The 23,222-nt window shown below is 33.6% G+C and overlaps 3 protein-coding genes across 6 annotated transcripts in view; 1 reads left to right on the forward strand and 2 right to left on the reverse strand.

Annotated features, from left to right (window-relative positions):
• The first annotated feature begins 581 nt into the window (after positions 1-581).
• LOC110029894 (probable polygalacturonase) lies at positions 582-4,074 on the forward strand. Its single transcript, XM_020732378.1, has 5 exons — positions 582-1,130; positions 2,034-2,154; positions 2,710-2,884; positions 2,978-3,048; positions 3,271-4,074. Exons 1-5 carry the CDS (start codon positions 669-671, stop codon positions 3,900-3,902), a joined length of 1,461 nt encoding a protein of 486 aa, XP_020588037.1. The 5' UTR covers positions 582-668; the 3' UTR covers positions 3,903-4,074.
• Positions 4,075-8,146: 4,072 nt separating this feature from the next.
• LOC110029882 (photosystem I reaction center subunit N, chloroplastic) lies at positions 8,147-9,341 on the reverse strand. The gene is made up of 3 exons (XM_020732368.1): positions 8,899-9,341; positions 8,679-8,804; positions 8,147-8,489 (listed from the first exon to the last, which is right to left on the reverse strand). Exons 1-3 carry the CDS (start codon positions 9,202-9,204, stop codon positions 8,400-8,402), a joined length of 522 nt encoding a protein of 173 aa, XP_020588027.1. The 5' UTR covers positions 9,205-9,341; the 3' UTR covers positions 8,147-8,399.
• Positions 9,342-11,275: 1,934 nt separating this feature from the next.
• LOC110029868 (small RNA degrading nuclease 5-like) overlaps positions 11,276-23,222 on the reverse strand; it is a 63,120-nt gene continuing 51,173 nt past the window's right edge. Inside the window, exons 14-15 of one of the 4 annotated variants that reach the window (XM_020732342.1) lie at positions 12,485-12,612; positions 11,631-11,813 (exon numbers count right to left, since the gene is read on the reverse strand). In XM_020732342.1, the coding sequence (XP_020588001.1) occupies positions 12,489-12,612 (124 nt within the window). In that variant the 3' untranslated portion in view covers positions 11,631-11,813; positions 12,485-12,488. Of the gene's footprint in view, positions 11,814-12,484; positions 12,613-23,222 lie in introns of all 4 variants that reach the window. The other 3 variants (XM_020732343.1, XM_020732344.1, XM_020732345.1) reach the window with 3 other exon arrangements.

Genomic DNA, 23,222 nt, shown 5'->3' on the forward strand with positions numbered 1-23,222 from the left:
TAATTTTTTTCCTCAGAATAATAATACAAACGGAAATTTACATATATAACATTTAATTCTCATGCATTTACATATCTCACATTCAAATTTTAATTTTTAATCTTTATTTTAAAAGGTGGATTTAGGGTTGTAAACTAGTCGAGTATCAAGCTCGAGCTTTGGTCTACGGGATCATGCCAGCTCGCGTGTCTACATGTTTATTATAAAAGAGAGAAAATAATATTAATTTAAAATAACTTTATTGTAAGTTTGGCAAGTAGAATGAATAATTAAAACATAAATAATATAAAATTATCTAATATATATTAAAAAATATTATTTTTTTAACATTTTTAATATTAAGTTTTGGAATTTGATATATTAAAAATATATTTTCTATTAATATTTTTTTAAATGAACCAGCTCACGAGCTAATGAGTTGAGTCGGGGCTAGCTTGAGCTTGATTTATTAGCTCATATAGCTCAATTCATGAGCCACTTTTTGAGCAGAGCACGAGCTAACTCACAAGTCGGCGATGACAAAAATTTAACTTTTCAATTATAAAAAAAAACAGAAGTTATGAGTTGGGTGCTATGTATGTAAATTCCCCTAATTAAAAAAAAAGCAAAGTTAGGGAACCTTCACCTTCTTAAAACAAGTCGTCCGTCTATCAGTCGACAAAGCGGACATGGACGTCGCGGAGAAACCCTGGCTTCATAGCCGCGCATGGTGGTGGGCCCGCTTCAAACGCCCATCATTAGCCGCAATCCTCCTAGCTTCCGCTTCCATCGTCTTCCTCTTCCTCCTCCAGCCCTCCTCCTCTCCACCTGAAACCCCATTTTCTCCGCCGGCGACAGCCGCCCCCATCTCCGGCAGCCGCCCTCCGGTCCCTCAGAGCTGCGCTGGATTCTACGATGCCGGACCGCCGAGGAAGGCGGTTTTCTCGATACAGGAATTCGGCGGGGTTGGCGACGGCCTCACGGTAAATACGGCGGCGTTCCGGCGGGCGGTGGAGCGGTGCAGGGAGTTCGGGGATAAGGGTGGGGCCATGCTCAATGTGCCGGCTGGTCGATGGCTCACGGGAAGCTTTAATTTGTCCAGCAATTTCACGCTTTTCTTGCATGATGGGGCCGTGATCTTGGGATCAGAGGTGGGGTTTCGCTTTGTTTTGTTTTTTCTTCCATTTTCTTATTGATGAATATCATTTATTTTTTAGGGCTCCATTGTTTGAAATAGAAATGCAAGTCTCTCAAGTCTGTAAAATTATTGCGTACGAAGAGCGTGCACAGAGCGCTTTGTGTGCGCTTTCTGATTAGAGTTGTACAGGTTTGGATTGATGTGCAGCTATAATCGGAGAGCGCACGCACGCAAGCTCGTCAAATTTTGTCTTTTAATACAGAAATGCAATTCTCTCAAACTTTGAAAAAAGTAATATTTTATATTGTTTGAAATAGAACATAACACTATTATAACTTTAAAATGTGAATACACACCTTTTCATGCATGACATATTTGTAAAATTTTAATGTTCAGTAGGGTATGCATGTAAATCTTCTCATAAATATTTAATAGCAGCTCAATTACTTAATGAATGGTGGAAAATGGGCCTCCTAATAAGTCAACACATGTATGCAAATACTTGAAAGAATTTTTCTTCTTTTGACTTTTGAGTGCTATGCTAAAGTTCTAAGCTTTTCAGCTCATATTTATAGATCGTTTTGACTTCTAAACTTGTCATTTGTGTCTTGTTTTCTCATATCTTTAGCTCTGCCTAAGAAATGCACGTATACCATAGTGTTGTTTGTTCTCATGATCTTTGTAAATATAGACAATTTACATTTATACCACCCAAATCCTTATGTCACATAAAAAAAAAAATACCACTTTTAACTTGTCAAACGTGAAATACACCTGTTCATGTATAGGCAAAATGAGATATTTGTAAAAATTAAAGTTTAGGTGTTAGATATGTAAATTCATAGGAATTAGCTGGTATATATATATGTTGATCTTCCCAAAAAGCTAACTATTTTGTTGTGTTGTAATATTGAAGGACCCCAAGGAGTGGCCGTTGATAGAGCCTTTGGTGTCATATGGGCGAGGAAGAGAGAGACCGGGAGGAAGGCATATCAGCCTCATCCATGGCAGTGGCCTCCATGATGTAGTTTTAACAGGTCTCCTATTCACTCTTTGAATTTTCTCATATTTTGCAATTTCAAGGTTTTTTTTTTTTTGACTTCTTGCATATTGTGATGGTTTATGTATTATTTATTCTGAATATGCGACTTCAATGAAGTCTTGTTGGGTGGGCCCGGGTTTTTTAATTAGTATATTTCATATAGTGCTCGTTTTACAGAAAGGATTTATTTTTTAATGTACTAATTTCCTTTTTCATTCATTATGTCTAAAAGTATCTAATTTGAATTAATATAACTAGATACAAAAATCTAATTATTGTTTCATTATTATAACAACACAGATCTAGTTTGAATTAACATAAATAGATACAAACAGCCACATAAACGTCATTTGTCCAAAAATTGTACGAACCAAAGTGGAAACTTGAGAGTTTTCTTTCATGAATTCACTTTTAGCAGGAACAGAGAACTTGTTTGTCCGTCCAACAGGTTTGTATGTCATTCAATCAAAGACTCAAATAGTCTATTTGTATTTACACTCAATTTTTTATTAATATCAGAACAATTCTCATGGATGGTATTGGTTTACAGGACAGAATGGCAGCATTGATGGGCAAGGGAATATATGGTGGGATCTATGGTGGAACAGAACATTGGAGCACACAAGAGGACACCTTGTCGAATTAGTCGACTCGAAGAACATTCTAATATCAAATCTTACATTCCGCAATTCTCCATTTTGGACAATCCACCCTGTGTATTGCAGGTAGATTTCTTGAAGTTTCTTATACGAATGGGGAAATGTTCTTTCTCTCCTTCTGGGGAGTTCTTATTTATCTAATTTTTTTTATCCTCCCAGTAATGTGTTGATGAAGAACCTCACTGTTCTGGCTCCTCTTCACTCTCCCAATACTGATGGAATTGATCCAGGTATGAGGATTTTTCTTAAATGTGTGATGCATGCACAATATATCAAGAGCACAAAGTGAAAAATATTTTTAGTAGAAATAGAACAATTTAAATACTATATCAGCCTAAAAACTCTAAAAGTAGCTCCAATTATACGCATATTAAAGCTTGATGATGATGACCGAATTTTATCTTGCTTGCTACTTCCAACTTGTTGATTTTGGCGACCGATACAACTTGCAGACTCGAGCACAAACATATGCATCGAGGACTGCTATATCGAAAGCGGCGACGACATGATTGCCATAAAAAGTGGTTGGGATCAGTATGGCGTTGCGGCCGCTCGTCCCAGCTCCAACATCATCATCCGAAGGATTTCAGGAACAACCCCAACTTGCTCAGCTGTGGGAATTGGAAGTGAAATGTCCGGCGGAATATCTGACATACTAATTGAAGATCTACATGTCTGGGACTCCGCGGCCGCGGTGAGGATAAAAACGGACCGAGGTCGAGGAGGATACATCACAAACGTTACGATAACGAATGTGAAGATGGAGAGGGTTAGGATTCCTATAAGATTTAGTAGGGGATCAAATGATCATCCTGATGATGGCTGGGATCCTAGAGCTCTTCCCCAAGTCAATATTATTAATATCAGTAATGTTAGCAGCTTCCAAGCAGAGAGAGCGCCCATTCTTGAAGGCGTTGAAGGAGCTAAGTTTCAGGGCTTATGTTTAAAAAATATCAATTTGCGTATAATTCGCCATGATACGAAATGGCACTGTGAGAATATTGATGGTGAAGCTTATAATGTGTTACCAGTACCATGCCCACAGCTTAGAAGGAATCAAACTTCATCTAAGTGTTTTCACTAAGATTTTAAATTTGTTCTGTATATTCTTATTGTATTTTCTCATTTTTTTTATGTAGAAGAACGTTGGATAGATCATGTAAGCAGAAGCTAAATTAGTCAGCAAATTGGTGGATGGTGTTCTTATTCTTCACAGGCTTGTACTGAAACAATGACAACAGATTTTTTTTAGTAGAGAATTGACACATTGAACCTTTTTATTTCATATCAAAATTTCTTTACGGTTTCCATCTATTTCTCATTGGCTCTCCTACCCATCTTTAGTCTACATAACGCCCAATTCTTATTTATTTACGTATCGAAAGTCTTTCCTTTAACATTTATAACAACCAAATCTTTCACATTGCATCAAAAGTATTATTATTTTTACTCTTAAAAGGTGAAATATACATTTTCATGCATATTTAAGCTGGCATTTATATCTAAAAATTATTTTTAGGTGCTATATATGTAAATGCATGTTAATTAAATGAAAATAATTATTTTAAAATATTACCTTAAGGCTTTAAATGTTCTTAGTTATAATATTAGGAAATTAAGAATGAAATACAAAATTATTGTACACATAAGAAAAAAGAGAAATCATAAATAACTATTTAAGCATTTTCCTAAATTTATTTTTGAGTTAATAGTGAGTTTTAAATATAGAAAAATTATTTTAGCTTTTGGTAGCTGAAAATTAATTGCTTAATTTTTTTTTTTTTGATAAGTTAAAATTTGCAATAGCTCTTAACTTTTTTTATAATGTAGTCTGCAAGGGAAACCTAAAAAAATAGCTATATTGACCAAGGGAGAATGTATTTTTTTTTAGGATTTTAACATTGAAACATAATTGGCGACCATTTAACATTTAGGATGCGTTTGTTTAAGCTTTTAAAATCAGTTTTGTTGCAGGGAAAAAAATTGCGTACGATAGACGTAGGCAGCGTTGCGTGCGATTTCTTGGTATACCGAGGGTATAATGGAGTTATATCTGCGGTATAACCCCTTATAACCTCCATATAACCTTAACCTACTATATATGATAATAGAAACGCGGAACTTATTTGTATATTACAAGTAGGTTACACTAATTTACATAAAAGTTACAAGGGATTATAACACAAGTATAATCCCTTTTATCCTCCCTGTAAGCTCGAAATCGCACCTCTCGAAATCGCACCTCGAAGGAAAATTTTTCCTTGTTACAGAAGCTGTGTTTGGGGGAAAAAATTTGGGTGCGATAGACGTACGCAGCGCTGCGTGCTTTATTAGGGTTATACCGAGGGTACAAGGGGGTTACATCCACGGTATAACCCCTTGTAACCTCTCTGTAACTTGTTGTAACCTATCTATTTGTACCCTAAAATAAGTTTCTTCTGTTATCATATATTAAGAGGTTACACGTAAGTTACAGAGAGGTTACAAGGAGGTTACAAGGGCTTATGCCGTGGATGTAAACCCCTTGTACCCTCGATATACCCCAATATTGCACGCAGCGCTGTATACGTCAATTGTACGCAAATTTTTTCAGTGTTTGGGAAGCATTTGGTTCTTGCTTTTAAAAGGTTCAGTTCGGAACTTCGTTTGGAGTTACCGTGGAATCACGAACGCGGAAAGACTCCTGGGTTTCGGCGTTCACGTACAAAATTTTGAACCGCAGTTTGCTATTATGCCCTCGCTCGAGCATCGCTCACAAAGTCCTCTGTAGCGTGCTCTAGAGTGTTCCCCGGAGTCGCCTCGCCTTCTTCTTCTCTCTCGACCTAGCGCACCTGATCTCGCCTCGCCTCCGCTCGTCTGGTAACCTCTCCGACACTTCTCTCCCGCCAATATCTCCCCTTCTTGTTCTCTTGAGTTGTTCCTACGGTGTTTGAAACTCGGTTATTTTTCTTTATGGAATTATGCATTTAGGATTTAAGTTTTAGATTTTCTGGTTATTTGATTATCTTATGGCTTCATAATGTCCCAATCTGTTGCGTGGTTGGATTTAACAATCTCCCCAATTTTTTGTGCGTGAGTTAAGCAAGTCTACAATACCTGTAGAGTTAAAATGATGGAGATCTGCCGTTTTGTTTTTATTTCCTGTCATGTTCCAAAGATTGTGCTTTCTACATGCTCTATGTTCAAACAAAGAAAGGTTACAAAAATTGATCATTACTGTCAACAATTCATGTTATGTGTTGATAGAGAGTTCCATTCACTGCAAGTCTCGACAAAATGTTGTTGGAGCAGTTCCATACCTATTGCATTGAACTACAGTCCTTCATTAGTTATTGTCATTGAGAATTTCATTGAACTGTTTTGACACTTGATTATGCATTTACATATCAAGAGCCGAGACTTTAATTGAGAAGTGTTTGTGTATTCAGATATTTATTACATTGAAGTGGTATGTATTCAGATACCCAGTTGGTTTGTGAATGTGGAAGCAATGCATCTCATACACTTGTCTTTTTTATTGAATTTACACACATACCATTCAATTCAGCCGTATATACATATCAGTTTTGTGGTACTTTTTTCTGTGATATGAAACATTTGGGTGGAATTTACATGGTGATTGTGGAAGTGATGCTTGTGCCTATTTTAGAATTGTCTTCATAGAGATGTAAGTAGGGAGTTTTCAGCAGTTCAATGTTCATTTGATGGCTTCTTTAACTTACAGTTCAATATGAGGTAGTCTCGTCTGAAATGGCTTTGGCCGCCTGTCCCTCTTTTGGATTTTGGTTCCTGCCTCTTTATTCTAGTGTTAGTTTTTTAGAGGATTATAAGGAGTCATTTGACCCAAGGGATTCTTCTGCTTTTCTACATACACGTGTTTCTGGCAACCAAGATCCTCTGCATTATAGGTCCACTGCTTTCTTTTGATGACAGATTATTCATCTTCATGTGATTGCTCTGAACCCTATGATTTTCTTCTTATAATTCTTTGGTTTGAATATGTTATTATACTTATCAAGGAAATTCTATGTTTAAAATTTAGAACCCTTTGGCAGATTATTCATCCCCTGCATACATATGCTTTTTTTTATTTACTGCACACCACACAATCTCTATGTATTTATTTACATGTGTAACACCCAAAGTTTACACTAACCTGCACTTGTAACTCTGCATTGTAGTGTGTGTGCATTGGATGGCAGCAATTCTGATTGTTGCAATCTGCACTTGTATGTTGTAAGTTGCAGTTATATGCTTTCAATTGGCCGGTTTTGGGTTATCCTTATTGATAACCACTAGTATATTTGTTGTAACCTACACTTTGATTGCTGTAACCTGCACTTGTATGTTGTAACCTGCAGTCGTGCTATTTCACGTGAAAGGGTTGATGCTATCAGGTGCACTGCTTTAATATTTATGGCAATGTTGTTTACTGCAGACTATTTGGACATTGTTTTGACATGTGTGGTACTCATCCGTCTGTTTTGTTTATGTAAATATTAAAGTTCGATTTTAAGATATGTAAATGCATAAGAATTTTGTTCTAGGTATGTAAATTTCCCTTGTTTTTTATGTACAAGATTACACAATAGAAAATGAGCTCAAGCAATTCGACAAGCTACCGATTTTTTGTTATTGCAATTTATTATGCGTTGTTCTCATGTCTCAGAAAGGTGACTATGCAAGACGAATACACGTGTCCAAAAAATTTAACAAAGAAAGATTGCAAATTTTTCAAGAGGGTTGATGACCCAAGGGATGCAATAGAAGAGCGAGTCGACGAAAAGATAAATGCATTTGATGATACGGTGAAAAATGATGTCAAAGACTTATCCCAAAATATTTTTATTCTTCTATAATTTCGAGTGTATCACTATACTATACCTGAAAGGATATAATTATTAATATAAACCAAGGGATGCAATACCTGAATAAATGCTTTACATACACTAAATTAAAATAAAATAAAATAAAATGAAGGAATCAGATGGATGTTTCTCAAATCATTGCTTTATACAATACTACGGGAGAAAATAAATTAACATATTTTCCGTCATTTCTCATGAAATCTACAAAGTATTTTCCCATCATGAACAAGATTACAAGATTATTATACAACCACTCTGAACATGTTCATGTAGTTCAGCTGATAGAACTGGTTGGTGAATTATAAAAGCTTCATTGTCCATAAAAAAATATATATATATATAATTCTTGTTTAATGCAAACTGACTAATTCATAACTTTAAAGAAAGATTATCCTGAGTTTATGCCAATACATAAGAGCTACAAATAGAACATCAGGAACTAATTTTTTTTTTCACTTATAACGTGAAATTTCATCGTTTACAAGAGTCTCAACGTTTAAATTAAAACACATTATTTTACAAATATTTTATTTGCATATTTCCCCAGATCTTTCATTAGATGTTCGAAGATTTACTGAATTGCTACTCATTTGATGCAGGGAATTACACAGAAACAAACAAAGAAGAGGAAACCAATGTGAACTTTCAGAATCTACTCATTACATGCACGGATACTACAGATGAGGGCTTAAAGTAGTTTTGTTGAAAACATTTCACCATTTCCAGAAAACGTTTGATCCGCATTTGTACTTATCCTTCCCTTGGCATTCCAACTCCAAGTCCTCAGTGAGGAACTTCACCTTCTGCATTATCACAGCAATTTCATCTTTTTTTTTATATATAATTCTTTATTTATTGCAATCATTCAATGGTAATTATAAAAATTTCTATACCAACTACCAAAGCTGTAGATTTTGCAGACAAAAGGAGATTTTAAGTTAAGCTTTGCAAAAATCCCTGTACAAGTTTAATCCGGGAATGAAGAGACAAACCTTCTGTTTAGCCAAATCTTGGCAACCGGTGAAGTTCTCAGGGAACTTGCACGTGCCAAATTCCACAGTGTAAGCACGTGCCAAGTTTGCGCCGCTGGTAGCCAACCTCTTCTGATCATTCAATTCCTGTTCATAACCACAGAAAACCAGTTCGATTTCGATTTCTTCAGCAGACTGAATTCAACTTTCCTAAGAGCTTCACAGGTTCTTTTTAACCAACCTTATTTGCTTTGCTCCTCTCAAGATATTCTTCGATGATGCCAGCATTAGCTGAAGAGGTGGCGGTCGCCACCGAGGCAGAGAAGACGACCGCAGCTAAGCCGACGAGAGCCGCCCTTCGCCCCTCACCTGCTTCCTTTGGTTCAATTGACGGAGATTTCTGGGCTCTTACAGAAGGCGATTTTATGGAGGAGGGACAGATCGGTGCGGCCGATGGTGTGGAGGTTGAAACGAGCTTGATGCCGGCCATGGATGGGGCTGAGATGACATGGCTGCAAGCCAAAACGGTGGAGTTTATGGCGGCCATTTCTGCTATCAGGGAAGGGGGATGAGGTCTTTCAATTAGGGTTTTGGGGGGAAGGAAGACGGAGGAGTGGGATTTCGTTTTGTGCCTGTGACAGGTTTTATGGGGAAGGGGATTGGAAGGAGGGGGAGTGTGGTGGGCGGGTGGATAAGATCAGATTTTCTTCAAGTTTATTGGTAGTTTATGGAAAGTCTGGACCCAGGAGCTCGATTGTGGTTTATTTTGAATAGTGTGGGGTCCTTTGTTGAGTTGTGGTCCCTCTGAATTAAGAGTGATTATTGCTTGCGGAGCCGCGATGTCAGTGAGCGCACGCAGTTCTGCATGTACTCTCTGCACGTAATAATTAGATCTGAATTGAGGCTTTACGGAAAATAGAAAAATATTTGGGGATAAGTACATGGATAGAACTTCAAATTTTAGTATTAATAAATTAAGGCAAATTTTAAAAATAGTAGCTATAAAGCTCGTTGAAAATGCTGTGATAATTATTATAAATTCATTCTAATATCAAAATTCAGATCGTAATTTTTTTATAGTCACCACACTTTTAACATGTTAGGTTGAAAAGAATAGATTTTTATCATAGAAATTTCTAAAAAATAGTTCTCAAAATAAAGTTACAGTAACAGCTTGAAAGAACGAAGTAGCCAGAAGATTGCCCAAAATGGATCATAACATTTAGGTTATTTTTTAAAACTATTATAGATTAAAGAGAGTGCTAGTTTTGCAAATAACAAAATTTTGAATTGTATGCATGGAACTATCCACAAACGCTTTTTGCAATTTTAATTTTTTTTAAGATGTGTTAAACATTTATTGGCATTTCACATATAATTAAAACTACGAAGATTTAGTTACGTACCAGGACTGCAAATGAACAACTACACTCAATGAACAACTCGAACTCAGCTCGATTAAGGCTTGATCATGCTCGTTCAAATTAGTAAATAAGAACAATTTATAAAATAATGGAGCTTAAATGCTCGATAGTAAGCTCGATGACAACTCGTATTTCATTATTTGATTAAATTTTAATTAACTAAAATTTGTTTAATTTATATTTAATAGTAATATATTATTATAGCAATATCTTTTGATTAATTGTTGGTTATATATTTATTTTATTCATATATCATAATTAATTATATGCTTATTTTATTAATATATAATTATTAGTTATTAATTATATAATTATTAATTAGTTTTTTAAATACTAAACTAATACTATAGATGCAAGCGCACATTTTGTAAATAACAAAATTTTGAATGTTATAATGCTTTCTACAATTACATTTTTTTTCTTAAAGATATGTTAAAAATGCACATGTATTTAGTTGCATACCACCCAATCCAGGTGCTCAATGCCTATGCTTTAATTTTTACATATATATATATGCCATCTTACTTATTTATGTATAAAAAGATGTATATCACTCTTTAAAAACTATAATAATGATATGTTTTTATGTGAAATAAAAAAAAAATATTAAGTGGTTTAAAAATATAATAAAATTGGTTGGCATGCATATACATGCCCCAAATATTCATTATCAAATTATGTATTTAGTGTTTTTAATGCGTTAATGTTATTTGTATTTGTTAGCGATTAATACATATTTTATGACTAATAATAGGTAAGGTTGTGAAGCTTGTCATGAAAGTCAAGACGGCAGTGAAGTTTGCTCATCTCAAATTTTAGTCCTATGGGAAATTTGCACGTGGAAAAACATTAACTTTTTTCTTCTATTAAAAACTTTTAACCAAAAAAAAACCCCATAGAATTATCAATTTTTTGTCGTGGTTACAATTTCCGTCCTAATTTTATTTATTACAAAGATTTTCTTATCGACAGTATCCATCAACAGAAAAATTATTGCATACAGACATCATACCCGTAGATCACGGTGATTTACGGTAATGAAGAAATCAAAATCTTTTTTAAAAAAAAAATTTAAAGTGGGGCCCACCAAAATACATCATGACCGACACCTCTCTATATGCGGTGTCTGTATACAATAATTTTTCCCATCAACAACGAGCAAATTAAGATCTTCAATACGGTCACAACATCCTAAGAAGGCAACAAATTCAAATTTGCATTCTTATTCCATACATTTACATACTTCATACAAACCAAAAACTGCCATTCATCACTGCTGAGATTTATAGAACCCAAATGGAACAATGAAGCGAGAATAACAGAATAAACATTATAATTGAAACAAAACTGGCAAGCCAGATAATACAACAAACAAAATTTCGGCTATTCTGGGTTAATTCCGATATAACCATATTGATTTCACCAAGTAAGAATTCCATCCAATATTAGTAAAGTTCACGTATGGTTATAAGTTTAATTCAGCCTTTTATACACCACAAAATAGACAGGAATGGAACAGGAATGGAATAGCTGCTGCATCTACCTCAGTTGCACTTCTTGCTCGTCATCTTAAGCTTCCTCCAGTTTTTTACAGCAGCACTGGCTCGAAATCTCTCCATTTTCATAATTCTGGAAAATCTACACAAAACTCTTAACCAATATTCCCATCAAATAACATCATGTTGCAAATAAGTAGAAGCAAATATAATGGCCGCCCCAACACGAATAATTCCTATTGGCAAAAGAAAGAATGTCAGCAACAACTTGGCGGGAAATGGTGATTGGAATGACAGATAACCTAAGGGTGTGACATATAACCCAAGGGTGTAATTGAGTCAAGCAAACTCGCAATCTTGGCTTAATAAATGGCTCTTGAATTGAGCTTGATGAGTTAACAAACCAAGCTTGAGCCAACCTCAACTTGACAAAGCTCGATAGCTGAGTGGTCTGAAAGATAATACTATGTAAAGACATATACATGCATACCACTCAGTACCTATTTATTTAAATATAACACCTAAACTTTACAGGTAAAAAATTGAAGTTTAGGTGCTAGATGTGTAACTACATATGAACTGAGTGGTGATTGTACGTAAGCTTCTAATTATATACTACTAAAAGGATATTGATGTTCAATAGTTTTGAGTAGTAAGAATTTATTAAAATTGCTTTCAATTACTTCTATAAAATGATTTCTTATTATTTTGTCACTTAATTTTCGTTCTTTATATTATTTTATCATAATAATAGCTTGCTTCAAATCATTTTTTCTATTTTATAAAAAATAAACGGGCTCATGAGACGACTCGATCGCGATTAATTAATCAAGCTCAAATGCGTTTGAGCTTGGCTCGACTTGTTTACACCGCTCATCTAACTAGAATAAAAATCTATAATGCTCACCTTATCAATGCTTCACACAAGCAAAACACAAAGCAACTTCTGCTTGTGCTTGAAGCTCTTCCAAGACTCGATTGACGTCCTCCTTCCTAACGGAAGGTTCGAAGACATCCTTGAGCATGCTCCGAAGCCTTTTCGGGAGTAATCCGGTACAAGCAAAAAATGTTAATTATGCAGAACTAACGAGAAGAAAAATGGAGAGCAGTTTAATGAACTAGAAACAAGTAAAATATAGCAATGTTTTTAATGCAATTTTCATCTCAAACATCATCAAAATATCCCAATTTTTTTAAATTTTCTTAACAATAGGATTCATCATGGAATGAAGCACGATATGGCAGTCTAACTTTCCAACATCATAAAGCGCGCAGAAGAAAAAAATAATTTTTGAAGGAATGAACATTGCATGAATACCTCCAAGGGTTCGTTACATTTCGGTACATTACTAATGTTAAAAATTAGACACCTGCATTATAAGGAGTTGAGTGCCCAACTGTATAATTGAAAATCCCATGCAATTATATAATAAACTTGGTAAGTTTTTCTTTGGAAAGTAAAGTGCCAAAATAGTCCCCTAACTACTTATATGGGTTCATTTTAATCCCAGAGTGTATAAAAGTACAAAATTAGCCCCACGTTCTTTAAATTGGGGCTGAAATAGTCATCCCAAGAGATTATTGAGCCCAAACTAAAAGATTATGGGGACTAAAATTGATATTTTTATATACTCTAGGACTAAAATAAAGGCATATAAACAGTCAGGGGACTATTTTGGCACTTTACTCCATTTTTAGATATACCAAGAACTTAATTAGTATAATTCTTCAATTGGGAAGCAATTTGTGATTGACAGCAACGGCACTAAAGTTAAGAGGAAAATCTCTTGTATCTTATTGAGTGAATATAGTTGCACATATATAAACATAAAGGCCGAATACAACATAATCAAGATTTGCCTTGCCTATCCTTAAAATACCAGGATATAAAAAAGTAGTTAAATCATATACTTCTAGTATGGTACTTTTTCACTATAATGCATTCCAATCTAACACTCATCTGCAATAACACTCTCTCAAGTTAGACACATATATCAATAAGTTCCAACTTGTTGGAGACATGATTGATGGTATTCTTTGATAAATTTGCATCCCTAATAAGTGGTAATCGACTAAAATGTATTTGATTCTTTCAATGAAGATAGAATTGCTCGCAATGAAGATAGCCGCTTGATTATTACAGTTAAGGATTATAAGTTGTGTGACAAGTTAAATTATTTTATTTTAATTCATATGGCTTTGCATCTAAAAATATTTTTTTTAGTAATGTCTAAACCATCTCTCCTAGTGATTAGAATGCCATCAAAATACATAGCTTTGGAAAGATTCCATATGTTATTCTCTCCTTAAGTAGGATCTTAATAGAGAAAAGTATTACTTATATCAATTTAGAGCAGAACTTCAATTAATGCCAACAAAAAGAACATAATTCAGTTGGCCAATTGGAGAAAAGGTCCCAAATAGTCAATGCAATGAATTCAAGTATAACCACAAGTCGAGACTTAGATCTATCAATAGAACCATGAAAATGTAACTCAACCAAGAATATTCCATCATCAACAAATGAGTTTAACCATAGAAAGGTGTATAAACAAATCTCAGGTACAAAAATTAAGAATAATGCTCATCTCTTGATTAAATGCATGCTTCCAATCAGGGCCAAGCAAAGCATTTGGGTATATCCTAGGATTGAGACAAAAGGACAAAAACAAGTATAACCGATGAAAGCATAGAGAGCTGATCAAATGGCATAAAAGAGTATAGGTAGAAGTTAAAGTGGGAAAAAATTAGCGAGAAAGTTCATGACAGGCATCTTTCAAAGAGACAATTAGTCTTCTCGTTGATGGATCATAATATCAATAATCATTTTAGTATAAGAATAAATAAAAAGATGCATTGAATGACACTAGGATAGGTTTTACTACGGTCTTAGCAAAGAGAATGGAAGGAGTACACAGTTGAAGAAATGATGGGTTATGTGAAAAGAAGGTTTATGGGAATTAAAAAGATTGAATGGAGTACCTCTGCTTCAGACAATAGAAAGCTCACAATTAATTTAAGTAATAGGGGGGAAGAAATATATTCCCCAAAATCAGAAAAAGAGCATGCATGTCAAATACTGAAGTGCGAGCAAAATTAAGAAGATGTGCCTATCCAACCCATTTTGCCGAGAGAATAAATGCAATTATAGGTACAGAAAGAGCGAAAGGAAGATTTTCAAAATTTAAAAGCACAATCAATGCAATGGATATTAATTTGAATAATAAATTATACTTTATTTCCTGATAGAATTATTTGAATATATATAGGATTTCAGCTTGATGCTTTAATCAATAAACCGAAATAACACTGGTATGGTCTTCAATGATAGAAGCTTTAAAAAAAAACTTAGATGGGTAGAGAAGAGTCTTGGCCTCTAAATTTTAGAGTGGACCAAGTCATAGGCTGCATTCTAACATGAAGCCCAAGAGAAAGAGAGCTCAATGATGCTTATGAATATGCAGGCTGCCTTCAAAAGTGAATTCATAGGATGCATTCTTTGGTCAACCTTTATAGATAAAATTTTAAATTATAGATTAAGAATTCCTTCAAAAGTGTTTGTGAATGTAGAACCACCAAAAAAGCAACATTTATAAATATCCAAATTAGAATAAAAAATCTTACTACAAAAAATACAATATAAAACACAATTCAAGTAAAATATATATATTTTTTTAATAAAGATATTAAGTTAGCCAAAGAAACAAAGATTGAAAACCCCCAATAGAGACATTCACCTCCTCCAAACATATTAAATGACTCATAATATGTGCTCGAAGATGTGCCATTTTTCTGGACATTGACCTGGAAATTGTGGTGAAGTCCCTCAAACCCACTAGAACTCAAGTGATTAGAATTGTGCTTATGATAGATCCAAATATCCATCAAAATTAACCCAAGCAGATTAAGAACCTAAAGATCACAATTGAAAAAGATACAACATACAAAAAAATTCACATATATTTTAAAGATAGATCAAATAGGCAAATTAAAGTATAAAAGAAAACCAAGATATAGAGACCACCAAAATAAGAACTCAAACTTTATGGACAATTCATGCTTAAAAAAAAAAAGAAACAAAAACACACCATAACTTCTAATTCTGAGCTGCAATCGCAAGGAACAAAAATAATCATCTCCATAGTGAAAATGTGAACAAGGTAGCAAGGTAAAGTTCTAGCTAAGTAGAACGAAATAATAACCATTATATTGTTATTCATTTATAAAAATAGTCACATCTGCTAATATATAAAAAATAAAATTAACTCTTTTAAAGTGCAAAAACAAAGAGATCAACATAAAGTGAAAAATTGATACTGCAAGCTGACTTGTATGAATACTTATTTCAAGGAACACCAAGGTTTGGTCTGGTCACTCCGTTTCCAACAAGCTAAACACAACTCATGTTCCATAGTGAAAGCAATGTAAATGGTGGGAAAAAGTTTAGAGGGAGGGAAGTTGAGTGTGACAAATTCACCAACATTTTAGTTACAAATTAGCATACAAGGGAAAAAAAACCTTAGGATTGACCATTCTTGATAAATTTGATTGTCATGCAAAAAAAAAAAACATAGAAAATTGAAAAACAAATTGAGCAGTGAAATAATGACAAATTCATATGGATGTATTATATAACTATAAAGGGATAGATGGAAAGCAGGCAACATAAATGAGATTATTGTGGATTTTTTATAATTGATATTTAAGTAAAGAGTAGTGTAAAAGCAGAACCATAAACACAAAAAGATAAAATAAATTGAGAAGATGATGTATAATGCCTTGTAAGAATAATGACCATGATAGAAAGGACGGCATGATTAGATCATATAATGCCTTACCGGGAGGAGGGCGCAAAATTGAAAGCAATAAAGCAAAAAAAACCCTACTAATGAGAAAATCCCCACAGGAAAGCAAAAAAAAAGTTTTTTGTCAATTCAACTTCAACTCTAAAACTGAATTAGAAAGAATTATGTTTTATTCCTAAAAATATGCTTTGATTAAAAACTATGAACTATCTATGGAATAAATAAAAATATCAACTAATCCTAACTAATTTTAACATTTTAATAACTAACCCAAATACGAGAAGAAATAACACAATAAATTCATGGAGTACTAAGGAACTTGCACTACATCAATTCACTCGTGCTATACAGAACTCTAGTCAGTAGAGTTGCAAGATTGTTGGAGGAAGAACACGAGGTTGTCAATTGTAAATAGAACTAACAAAATCCACCTGAAAGAAAAGAGACAAATGGTAAATTCACCCCAAAGAAGAGGTGATGAATAGGAAATCCAATCTGATTAATAAAAAAAGAATGGGAAGAAAAACACTACACCAGTTATATCAGACGAAGGGTTTTAAAAGATCCTCAAATAGAATTTCATGAGTTCGATAAAGGCAGATGGAAGTTTGGAGCTACAAGCATATAGTAGACTCACGTCTTTAATTGCCTTTAATTTTTAATTGACTGAAGTTGACCCTCAACAACCACTTTTTTTTTTTTGGTGCGGGGGTTAGGTGCAATATCCAATTTTAACAAAAAAGCTAAATTAAAGATTATTTTGAAATATATCCCATTTTTCACAATTCCCAAAAATCCCCCAAAATTAGTTTTATAAATTTTTGCATTTTATTTTTAACATTTTGATATATAGAAATATATACTAATTCCAAAATATATTAAAGTTCTTTAATGATTGCATTTTAATTAAACTTCTAAAGTTTTTATTATATTCACTGTTTATATAAAAATTAGAACTGTAGCAATTCAATTTTTCACACTTAAGCTGACAAGTATCGGTTAAATTATTTATATATAATTTTTTACCTTAATCGAGTTATCCCTTGATCTTTCACTGCTTCCCCTGACCTACTGTGGCCAACCAAAGGTGGAACTGCTGGTTATGAGAGAAATCAGACAGCAATTGCTCTCAGGTTGGAGGTATGGGAAAGATTTTTGAGCTTGGTTATGAGGAAATTAGCTATATAAATATGTATAGTTAGTTAATTTGAGTAAAACTAAAACCATTAGTTTATTTCCAAATTACCGTCATTTATAGCCGAACATTAGAAAGAGACTGCATATCAGGTAAGGCGCCTGTAAAGAAAATTTCTAGTATCAAGGATTTTATAAGTTGTGATGTATGGAAATTAAAGTTTACTAGCACAGATATATATATAATTAGTCTGATTGAACCTAGAAATGCATTTTATGTTATTTTCTTTATTTTAGTTTTCTATTTTGTCGTGAATTTCAGTAAAGTTGAAGACCTTATTGCTCTAGGTAGGCAATCGAGAGAGAGAAACTGATGTATTAAAAAAAATTAATTAAGGTAAAATAAGTATATAAATAAATCCATATACATTATTGCGTCATTTTTCAGTTCAAGGAATAAAAATACTTTTAATTACTCTCATAAACTTGTGAATTCAACTAGCCAAATGGGCACCTGTTGCATTAGCAGTAGATATAAAAAAGGAATCAGGGAAGAAAGGAAAGTGAATGAGCAGCAACCTTTTTGAGGCAAAAACTTCAATTGATAGTATGTTTTTATTAAATTGATTGAAGTTGAAGAATTCCAAAAATTTAAGGGAAAAAAAAGTTTCCAGGTTGTGATATACAAGAAGGTGAGCTGGAGACAAGCCAGAGATAGGGACCGCCATTGTTCCGACAAAACAGATCATTATTTGCTGTGGCATTTGTATATTCATTTATTATGTAATTCACTGTCAAAAATTCCATCATATTGAGCAATAATATCACTGTTTGTCAGCCTAAGTTAATAATGGAAATGGATACCTGCATATTTCAAATTCATAGTATTTTCTAGGAAAGCATAATTAAATACAAATTATTGATTTTATCAGTTTTGTTGTATTTATTATGCATGTTATCACGACGCAGCCCGTGACTTGGAATTAAACAAGACAGGTGCAAACGGTTGAATATTGGGAACTAAATTTTTCATATTTATTTACTATTTAGCAAATGAAAGAGTAACTAATCAAATTAAATTAAAATATTATAATTAAATTTATCTCGTTACTAGTTGTCTGCATCTTCTATAAACATTTTATCTTCTATCGTCTCTCTTTTAATCACTTAAATTAACCTGAAAAATTAGTTTTAAAATACTTGTGAGCTGAATACTCATACTCCAAAACTACAAAAATATAAGTGAAAAGAAAACTATATGCATCTCAGTTTAAGTTTTTATTAAATCAATATAAATATTTGAGATGTCATTCTATAAATTTTACTATATAAATAACATAACAATATCATTATATAATTATACAACTGTCAAAAAAGAATCGTCTAAAGATTGTACCAGTTAAGGTACTTCAACATCAACATTCTTTTTTGCATACGTGCATGAGTAAATTATCATTCTTTGCAAGTTTCATAAAGATGTGACTCTATCATAGTCAAGCATGCACATAAAAGCATACTATAAAATATCACATTCCAATAAAGAACATTTCATTCTCATTTGCATAGCAATCAATATCCTTGTGCAATTCTCAATATCTACGATAATTTAAACAAATTTGAGCATACAGGTCACTCTTACAATATGAGTAAATTTTAATAGAATCATAAATCATGAACACACAGTGCTATAACAGTAAAAATAAAAGCATTTAGTCAACAAAAAATAAAATATTACTATAGCGAAAGAATGGGTACTCACATTGATATAAATTAATTTGTTATTTGGTTTGACTTGACGTCGACTCTTCTGGAAGCCTAAACATGGGTATTTATATTAAAAAATTGTAATTAGTTATCATTTTAATTAGTTATTAAATTGACATTATTTAAGTATTAATTTTCAATTATTTTACTTTATTAAACTCTAATTAAATTCATTAATTAAATTTTTTCTTACCTAAGTTTGCACAGGTTAAACTTTTCCTCTAACTTGCTCACTTCACCTCCTTCCCCTTCAACTAAAGTTGTATACCTTGAATTTTAACTCAATAAAATTTTCTATTAACATAATTTAGATGCTCACAATACATACATACATACCAAAATGTTGTTGAACTAAAACATTAAATAACTTAAATAAATATATAAGTTTTTATTAAATAACCTAACTAAAAATATTTAAATCTTACCACTCTTTCGGTCGATCCATGACCTGCAGACAAGAGCGGCTCGCATCCTCCTTGTTACGGCAGCAACGCATGCAAACCCTCAGCACACGGGAGAGCTTTTTCTTCCACTGCACACAGATCCACCTTATATGTTTTCTTACTTCTTCTGCCTCTAGTCGCGGCTGGAACCAAAAAAGAACCACTCTATGTTGTCGCCTCCCTCTTCCTACTCCCAGAAAGACAGAGATATCGTCGTCTATTGACACTTCCTTCGACTATATGGAAACCCTAGTTTGTGCATGTCATCTCTCGCACTCGCCGATAAACTCTCCTGGTAAGTTCCTATCTCACCATAAGACATTTTATAGGGTGAACTTACCTTTTCGGCTTCTGACCCACTTCGTTTCCTCTCCGCTCTGTTCGGTTTTCCGACTCCTCACTTCCACTTCCTCGGCTTCCTCATTTCCTCTCCCAATTTTTTAGTTCTTCTTCCCCGAGTAATTGAAACGGGACTTTACAATTTTCCCCACTTATAAAAGTCAGAATTTATCAAGCAGGTCAACATTAGATATCAATAAAGCTAGAGGTCATTCATTAAGATGAAAAGTAATCACTGTAATGTAAAAATCTGATACAAGCCGACTCAACTATACTTCAAATAACAACAAAGAGTTACTAAACAAGAAAAAGACCCTTCAAATAACAACACAAAGTTAGTTAACGGGACTTTACAATTTTCCCCAATCACAAAAATTTCGTCCTAAAAATTTAAAAACGGACCACAAGTCACAATTTATCAAGAAGGTCAACATTAGATATCAATAAAACTAGAGGTCATTCATTAAGATGAAAAGTAATCACTTTAATGTAAAAATCTGACATAAGTCGACTCACCTATACTTCAAATAACAACACAAAGTTACTAAATAAGAAAAACACCCTTATATAAAAAAACGCCTAACTCATCAAACCTTATCACCAACATCAACAGTAGGTTTTTTAAAGCTCGCAATGAGAAAGGGAAAAAACACGAGTTTGAACAAATTGTCTTGGTTGAGCTTGAGTAGGAGTTGAACCTATAGACTTTGTTTCTGCCCATCTGCAATCTTCTGTGAAGGAGCTCCACCAAATTTCTAATATTCAGCACTCTTCTGGCCAAGAGAAGAACAATATCTTGCAATATAAATAAGTTTTTGGCACCAATAACAAGAGTTAGAGCCCACCAAGCATTCAATTTTATGTTGTCTTCTGCATTTAGCACAAGTCACTACAGTATCCTGAGTCGTACCTCTGTTAACACCACCTGAATTGTTCTTGGACTTCTTCTCATTGGATTATTCTGAGTGATCTACGGATTCACCTTCATCATTATTTTTCCACTTATGCATCTCCTTCTACTTCTGAGTAAGTTGATAGTCAATCTTCACTTTCAAGCTCATTCCACTAATATTGAGTATTCATCAATCCCTAATAGTGTCAAAGACTGCATGATCAAATCCTTTAATCCTGAAAGAAATATATAACACTTTCCTTCTGCGGTTGCCATCAACTATGAAGCATACCTCAACAGTACAGTGAATTCTGCTTCATACTGCATGACTGTTTCTCTCATTGCCTTAACTTGATGAACATGTCTTGCATCTGTCTTCGAGCGGATATGGGAACAAATCACCCTCTGAATAACTCCATGAATTCATCCCAACTGAACATCATGTTCCCTAGTATGTCTGGCACTGCTCACACCACCACCTTTCAGCTTCTCTATTTAGCATAAAAGTAGCTAACAAAACTCTTCTTTCATCCGAACAAGTCATGTTATCTAGTATCTTCTTTATATCGTCATTAGTCAATTCATCGCTTCAATCGGATTTTCAATTCCCTTGAACAAAGGTGGACGCAGATCATGAAATTTCTTCAAGTACTTATCCATAGTGACTGTATCACTTCGAATAGGCTGCGATTTATACTCCTGAATCAGCCAAGTCATTGCCACCATCATTTGAGTCAGGACATTCATGTTCATACTTATATTAGGTTGTACTTATTGGTTTCCAAACAAATTCTCTTCTATAATTTCAAGTGTATCAGTATACCTGAATGAATACAATTATTAATTTGAGTTAACTTCATTTTTCAATTTTTATTATTATTAAAATTTTCTTGTAATTGCCCTATTGGCTATTTCATCAAGATTTCACTAATTAATCATAAATTTTGGCTCCAATATCGCTTTGTCACAACCTGACCAGGAACTTGAAATTAACTAAGACAGGTACAAAAAGTAAGATAGTGGGAACTAAAATCTCTATATTCATTTACCATTTAGCAAATGAAAGAGTCACAAATCAAATCAAATCAAATTAAAACAATATAATTAAATTTACCTCATTACTGTCTTTCTGTGTCGTCTATAAATATTCTCTTCTATTACTTATCTTTTAATCAATTAAATTAATATAAAATGTTAGTTTAAAAATAACTGTGAACTAAACAAGTCAGTGAATATTTATACTCATAAATTACAATAACACAAGAAAAAAAAAGTAATATGCACACCAGTTAAGCTCTTAATAAATAAATATAAATATTTGATATGATATTCAATGAGTCTTATTATATAAATAACATATCAATATCCTTATATATCAGTACAACCATCACATAAGCACCGTCTAAAATTATACCAAATAAGGTACTTCAATAATAATATATTTCTCTATATACGTGCACAAATACCTTAGTGTTTCTCTGCTAGCACCATAAAAAGGCGACTCTATCATAACTAAGCATGCACATACGAGCATACTATAAAAATATCACCTTCTAATAATGAATATTTCATTCTCAATTACATAGCAGTCAATATTCTTATACAATATTCAATATTCTTAAGTATTAAGTTTCCATAATTTTACACTGGGAAATTCGAATTAAATTCATTATTTAAACTTTTCCTTACTGAAATTTGCATGGGTCAATCTTCCTCCTCTAGCTTGCACACTTCACCCCTTCCCCTCCAACTGAAGTTATAAACCTAGAGTTTTAATTCACAAAAAATTTCTATTAATATAATTTACAAGCTCACAATACATACAAACATATATACATATTGAATTACTCTTGGACTAAAATATTAAATAACTTCACTAAAATATTAAAACCTTATCTCTCTTTCAATCAAGCCCTAAAATGTAGACGTGCGGCTCACTTCTTCCTCTATGCTCAGCTCCATCCAGATAGAGATCTCAACGTCAATGCCTCCTGCTCTCTCATTCGTATGGTAGCAACGCATGTGAATCCTCAGCGCATGGGAAAGCCTTTTCTTCCATTGCATGCAGAATCCACATCGCATTTCATCTTCCTTCCTCTGCCTCTAGTCGTCGCTTGACATAACAAAGCAGCGACTCGGCACCGCAGCTTCCCTCTTCCTCCTCCATGGTCGACAGAGACGTCGTCGTCCGTCTACCCTGCCTTTGACTACAAGGAAACCCTAGCTTGTGACTGTCGTTTCTTATACTCGCTGATCAACTCTCCCAGT

This window comes from Phalaenopsis equestris, unplaced genomic scaffold (genome assembly GCF_001263595.1).
Source record: "Phalaenopsis equestris unplaced genomic scaffold, ASM126359v1 Scaffold000609, whole genome shotgun sequence".
In the NCBI taxonomy this organism is placed as follows: domain Eukaryota; kingdom Viridiplantae; phylum Streptophyta; class Magnoliopsida; order Asparagales; family Orchidaceae; genus Phalaenopsis; species Phalaenopsis equestris.

Bases quoted from the DNA above. Each gene is read 5' to 3' on its own strand.
- LOC110029894 (XM_020732378.1), top strand. From the start codon at position 669: ATGGACGTCGCGGAGAAACCCTGGCTTCATAGCCGCGCATGGTGGTGG. The intron at 1,131-2,033 runs GTGGGGTTTCGC...GTAATATTGAAG, and splicing joins CCGTGATCTTGGGATCAGAG to GACCCCAAGGAGTGGCCGTT. The intron at 2,885-2,977 runs GTAGATTTCTTG...TTATCCTCCCAG, and splicing joins ATCCACCCTGTGTATTGCAG to TAATGTGTTGATGAAGAACC.
- LOC110029882 (XM_020732368.1), bottom strand. From the start codon at position 9,204: ATGGCCGCCATAAACTCCACCGTTTTGGCTTGCAGCCATGTCATCTCA. The intron at 8,805-8,898 runs GTTGGTTAAAAA...GGTTATGAACAG, and splicing joins AGAGGAGCAAAGCAAATAAG to GAATTGAATGATCAGAAGAG. The intron at 8,490-8,678 runs GTTTGTCTCTTC...GTGATAATGCAG, and splicing joins AAGATTTGGCTAAACAGAAG to AAGGTGAAGTTCCTCACTGA.